Source organism: Rhamphochromis sp. 'chilingali' (genome assembly GCF_963969265.1).
Source record: "Rhamphochromis sp. 'chilingali' genome assembly, chromosome: 19".
Taxonomy (NCBI): Eukaryota; Metazoa; Chordata; class Actinopteri; order Cichliformes; family Cichlidae; genus Rhamphochromis; species Rhamphochromis sp. 'chilingali'.
In genome coordinates, this window is record NC_137946.1 from 1,154,001 (window position 1) to 1,160,000 (window position 6,000).

Consider the following 6,000-nt stretch of genomic DNA (forward strand, 5'->3'; position numbering starts at 1 on the left):
AGGAATCTGAACAGATTCTCTGAGCAGTCCTGCTCACGAGCTGCTCTTGTTTCGGTGCAAAGCTGAAACTACAAACTCAAAGTAGAGATTTCATGTTTGCAATGCTCGGCTGGTCTGCCTGTAAATGTGTTGTTCTGTTTTTGTATTGCAGGGCTCCTATGGTGTGGTAAAACTTGCCTACAATGAAGATGATGACAAACATTATGTAAGTTATTTGGTGGGAGCTTGTTTTACCGTCAGCATCCTTTAAGCTTTCATCAAGCCTCTCTCAGTCTGCTGCCTCCACCGAGGACCGGTGCTATCGATTCTTTTATTTTTGTTCTCCTTGTTGTGAATTTCATCCCTTAAATTGCATCAGTTGCTGTGGAAGAAACTTGGGAGTGAGAGTGGCGTCTGCTGCCATTTAAAGTGCATCTCAGGCCCTTTTATCTCCCTTCAAAGCAGCTCTGCTCTGTGGCCAGTTCACCAGCAGAGTCTGCATCGAGCCAGCACACAAACACGAGCTTGTTTTGGGCCGTTCCTGCCAGGTGTCCCTCCAAGTGTAAGCTGTTACCTTAACATAACTAAGCTGCCCTGTGCAGCAGGATCAATGTCGACGGTTTAAGATGTACTTTTGAACCAGAGGCAGCAGCAGCTCACTGCTAAACACAAGTCAGGAGTTTGTCCTGGTGCTGCATGGTAGTGAACAGGATGTTTATCCAAGGACACAGGCGAGCTCTATACAACAAGGAAAATAGTCAAACAAGGCAGTGCTCAAACGTGGCTCTTGAGACGGTAATGAAATGCAGTTTTAAACAATGTCCAGTGTGGAGAGCTGCAGTTTGTGTCCAGCCTCCTGAAAACTACCCTGACTGTGTGAACCTGTGAACTCGACGTCTAACAAGCGCTTGCTTTGAAGACGGAGCCGGTCTGCAGTTGCATGTGATGATACTGGAGCTGTATTGGTAACTGAGATTCGTGTTAACTCCTCACACTCAGGTCCAGCACGACTAACGTGTTTGAAACAGACTCTGATTATCACACGCTGGCCGTCTGATTCTTCAAAATAAATAAAAATGAATGAATTAAAAGCTTCCCGTGTACCGGCGGGATTTCTACATACGTGTGGGAAAGGTCTAATTTTTGTTGCACACGTCTGCAATTCACTGCGTTCTCGTGTTTAACTCTGATAGTTGAAACTGATGGAAGCGCTTCCTGCGCTGTGGGCCGATGCAGACTGGCTCACACGAGAGGCGCATCTGAAATAACAATGATGGGAATCAAAAGAGGAGGAGATGAGTAATGGTGACATGAAGGGTGATTATATTTCCTGGCAGTCTGAATTGGCAGAACATTAAACTGATTGGATTTTTCATGGAGAATGCCTGAGCCCACGTACAGCATGCACACGTCACTCGCTTCACAGAGGACAGATCACATCTCAACAGGACGCGCTGTCGCTGAGGACAACGAAGTGTTTGCACTCGTGATCAGCCGTGGTCAGTTTAAAGGGAAGTAAATGCATCATGTACCTGATGTTCAGTATGCAGAAAACAAACTGTGTCATTTGCATTTTTTGTGTATGTTTCTGCAGCACCCTGTGTCCTCTGTATAATCACTGTGCTCCACACCTGATGGGCAGGAATCCGAATGTGGCGATGCTGTTTGTCAGGGCGCCAAAGCGAAGCAACTTCCTGCCTGGAAGTTGGGAGCAGTGAATTTGAAGAGCTAATTATTAACAGATATTTGATTTGACTAAAGGCAGAGGAAGCTCCAGTTTGTTGTTGTTTGTGACACAGAAAGAAAAATAAGCTGCGTAATATGATGTCACTGTGTCGTACACCAATCCATCAAGTCCACAAACGATGACGTAATTGTTGTTCCTTTACCCCACAACCATAACGTTAGCCCCCTGACCCCCACACCTCCACCCCTCACCCCCACCTCACTTTTTTGTATTTTGCTTTTTCCATGTCGCAGAACTATGACATCACAACAATGTGATTGGTCGATACTGAACCTGGTCCAACTTTAATTTTGGCGTTTCAGGACCAACACGGTGACATCAGCTGCAGGTTACAGATGATGAAGTGTTCTCGTCCTCACTGAGGATGAGACTGAACTCTGCATCATGTCAGTGTCAAATGCAGCGTTTGGTGATCACAGCAGTCCCCATGTTTGACATTCTGTTAGTTGTCCAATGAACTTGAAGCCTTTAATTGCTGAAGGGTTCATGCAGCACTTTTATTAAACCCTTAAAGTGAAATAAAGCTGAAAGTCTCACTTCAGTCACGTACTTGTAGTTTGATATAAAACCCATTGGTGTGGTGTACAGAGGGAAAACTGCAGGAACCCAAACACGTGATGTGCCCGTAGTCCAGAAATGTGCAAAAACAAAGCTGTGAGTGGTATCGGTGAATATTACGTGGTGCATGCTGCTAATTCAGTTTTTGTTTCATCAAATTGCAGCATGTTGCACAGAAAGTGGAGTTTGCCCTGCAGCTCATCCAGCCTGTCAGTAAAGATTACCTGATCCAACCTTTCTGCTCTTCTTATTTCATCTGTTAGCAAAGTTAATGTGTCGCGTGTTTACTGAAAAACCTACAGATCAGAGCGCTGAAGGCTCTGCAGCAGGCTCAGTGGTGCAGTAATGGGAACGATACGATGCCTTAAGTCATTTGAACCTTCTTATCCACCTCCTACTACATCTATTTGCTGCTGACGCACTTTTGGCTTCCTTTGATCGGCGCCACACATGAGTCACGTTGCCGCCTCAGTGCACAGTCCATCTTCAGCCAGGCTCGCGTTACATTTTGATTGTGTGTTTACGCACAGGCAGAACACCATGTAACTGTGCACAACGCAGGATCTTCTTCTCTGCCAAACCTCGTTTGTGCACAGTTAGAGCCATGGCGACCAGTTATACAAGAAACCAGCAGGCTGTTCATCACTGTCACAGTTTGTGGTGTAGAAACTAGAGATGGCACGATACCACTTTTTTATGTCCGATACCGATATCATAAATTTGGATATCTGCCGATACCGATATGAATCCGATATAGTGTTTTTTAATCAACAAAACTGTTTTTTAAACATCTTGCTGCATTTTGTATAAGTTCATACTCAAGTTTAAAACAACAACTACACTAAAGCTATTCTGTTATACCTGTATGCAAAAAAAATATTTCATAGTTCAGCAATACTGATCAATCTAATAAACTTAAACCTACACCATCCTCCCTATTCTGGTATTTTAAAGAGTACTTAGCGTAAATATTAAGCAACCTAACTAATAGGGTTCCAACTCCCAGCAACAACAAAATTAAATAAATAAAAAATAGGGAACCACCCCTCACGCTCCACCTCATGATGCTTAATCGACGTAATCAACCTTAATTTGATGCAGTGTGAAAAAAAAATGCACAGAAATCAATTATTTTTCAAGAAATATTAAATAGATTCAACATCTTTCTTCAACAAAATTGCAGACTGCACAGATGGTACCTTCCCAAAGGAAAAAGTACTATAGCTTACTAGGGTATATATATTAGACTTAATAGTTACTATATACAGTAATGGACTTCTATTCATTTTGCATCAAATTAAAACTTTGGGTGTCAGATAATTATTTATTAAAAGCTAGACATTTTAAATGAGAATAAGAAAGAAAAGTATGTCTTTGTGCCCCCTTTTCCCTGTTAATGCCCTATCGGCCCCCCTGGCTAAACTTTGCTAGATCCGCCCCTGCACAGTTACCAGCGTCAGCTACGTAGAAAAAGATCCTCGAGTAGAAAGTAATATTAAATACATTCTAACAACAGCTGATCAAGCTTAAACGTGCTGCTGTTGTTCAGCCGCTGGTTTCCTCTTTCTGGTGCAAAGTGGGCCAAAAACAAACAAGAGAGACGGACTCGCGACAGAAAAGCTGATCAGCTGATTTAAGCAGTTTCACGATTGAAGTAGCAGCAGGAGAGGCAGTCGCTCGTTAAGCTTAACGCAGGAATGCTTTACAAACATTCAGAGATGGACTTACACACTTGCTTTACTTCTCTCGGGGATCACTTTGTCGGAGATGAAATGCCGGGTTGCTAGCGAAGCTCCAAATGCTATCCAGACCACCGACAGGTCCCGCATGCCACAGCTGCTCTATCACGTGATGCATACTGCTCCGAGTGCTAACGTTCTGAGGCGAGTTACGGCGTGTTGCAAGTTTTGTGAGGTGCTTTCGTGATATTTAATGGATCGGATTACATTTTTTATTTTTCTCCGATATCCGATCCAGTAATTTAGGTCAGTATCGGACCGATACCGATACGTAATATCGGATCGGTCCATCTCTAGTAGAAATAGCAGAAAATGTTCCTCCTGCCACAAATTACGAATCAGTGGATTCACATTGATATTGTGAGTGTCTGTTAGAGAAACATGCAGTGAATGTTATTACTTTCCTTTTCCTTTGCATGACCAGTTCCTTACAAGAGGCCAGGATCACTGCGACACGACGTGCACACACTCAGCTGTGCTCCAGGAGCCGCTTGGTTTTTCCATGAAAGATTCCTCAGATCTGCTGAGAAACGCCGCCTTCACTTCGTACAAAGGAGAATTTCCTGCTTTGATGTTTGTGCACGTTGGGGCGAAGGCGGCGTCCACACGATGATTCTGGCTGCGATACGTTAACGTTCTTGGCTTTGTGTGCTTCCCTCTCTGATGCGTTGCCTTTTTGCTTGTTGCAAACATCATTGTTTCGTGCGCTAAATAACTTTTTACTTTCAGGCCATGAAGCTGGTGTCCAAGAAGAAGTTGGTGAAGCAGTGCGGGTTTCCTCGTGAGTTCTGCTTTTTCTCTTTTCATTCTGTTGACCAGGAAAGCTGAAGAAAGTGGATCAGCCTAGATTCAAAGAGAAAACAGAGTAAGCCAGTGAGAAATCCCAAAAGCAACCCGTTTTATGTATGGACACTTCATCAGGTACAGGATTGGACCCCTTTAGTCTTCAGGACTTTAATCCTTCACGGTAGAGCTTGAAAACGTTGCTCTGGGATTTGGTCCGTACTGAAACAACAGCTGCACGTCCCAAAGTTGCTCTGTTGGATAGAAGTGCGGTGGCTGTGGAGGCCATTTGAGTAAGAAACTGTTACGCTCAAGAAACTAGTTTGAGATGATTTGAGGTTTGACCTGCTGTCAGCAGCTGTGATCACTGTGACCATGAAGGGATGCTCAGCACCACCAGCAGCCAGTGGTTAAACAGGCAGGATGTTCATGCCAGATTCTACCGTCTGAATATCAGAGCAGAAGTCTGATCAGACTTGGAGCAAATCGAACCCCCTGTTGTCTTGCGGTGCTTCAAAGATCAACAGGCTGTCCGTTCAGAGAAGCTCCTCTGCATGCCTTGGTTACCCTTCTCTGTAAACCCTAGAGGTGGTTGTCCAATAAAGATCTGAGCAGTAGCAGTTTCTGTGACTCAGACCAACCCATCTGGCACGACAACGTTTAAAGTCACTTAAATCGCCTTCCTTCCCCATTCTGAGGCTCCGTTTGAGCTTCAGCAGGGTCGTCTGGATCTTGTGTTTGTGCCTGCGTGCGCTGAATTTTGCTGATCCAAGGTTTCTATGAAGGAGGTCATACAGTCAGAGCGTAGATGGCTTTAGGTTGTCCTGAGTGAAATAAGACAGGCTGCAGAATGATGTGTATGGAATTACACGGCTTTTAATGCAGCCACAGACAAGAAGCATGATGCATTCATAGATGCACCAACATCATGGGCAGAGGGAGATTAATTAGCATGCACCAACATGTTTTTAGCACTAATTTATTTTGGTTGATTGTTTTTGTTTTTTTTAAAAAGGACACCAAACATGACTCATCGGGGATCGCATGAATGATTTAACGGCGGTGTGCGGTTTGTGTTGTGGTGTGCAGGTCGCCCACCCCCAAGAGGACCAAAGGCGGCCCAGGGGGAGCAGCCCAAACTCTTAGGACCCCTGGAAAGAGTCTACCAAGAGATCGCCATACTTAAAAAACTGG

The 6,000-nt window shown here is 44.3% G+C and overlaps 1 protein-coding gene across 2 annotated transcripts in view; it reads left to right on the top strand.

Annotated features, from left to right (window-relative positions):
• Positions 1-6,000, top strand: part of camkk1a (calcium/calmodulin-dependent protein kinase kinase 1, alpha a) — a 56,347-nt gene that overhangs the window by 25,370 nt on the left and 24,977 nt on the right. For both annotated transcript variants that reach the window (XM_080866745.1, XM_080866746.1), the window contains exons 4-6: positions 152-205; positions 4,753-4,804; positions 5,896-6,000. The exon at positions 5,896-6,000 is cut by the window's right edge and continues 29 nt beyond it. In XM_080866745.1, coding sequence (XP_080722871.1) covers positions 152-205; positions 4,753-4,804; positions 5,896-6,000 — 211 coding nt within the window. The remainder of the gene's footprint in view (positions 1-151; positions 206-4,752; positions 4,805-5,895) is intronic.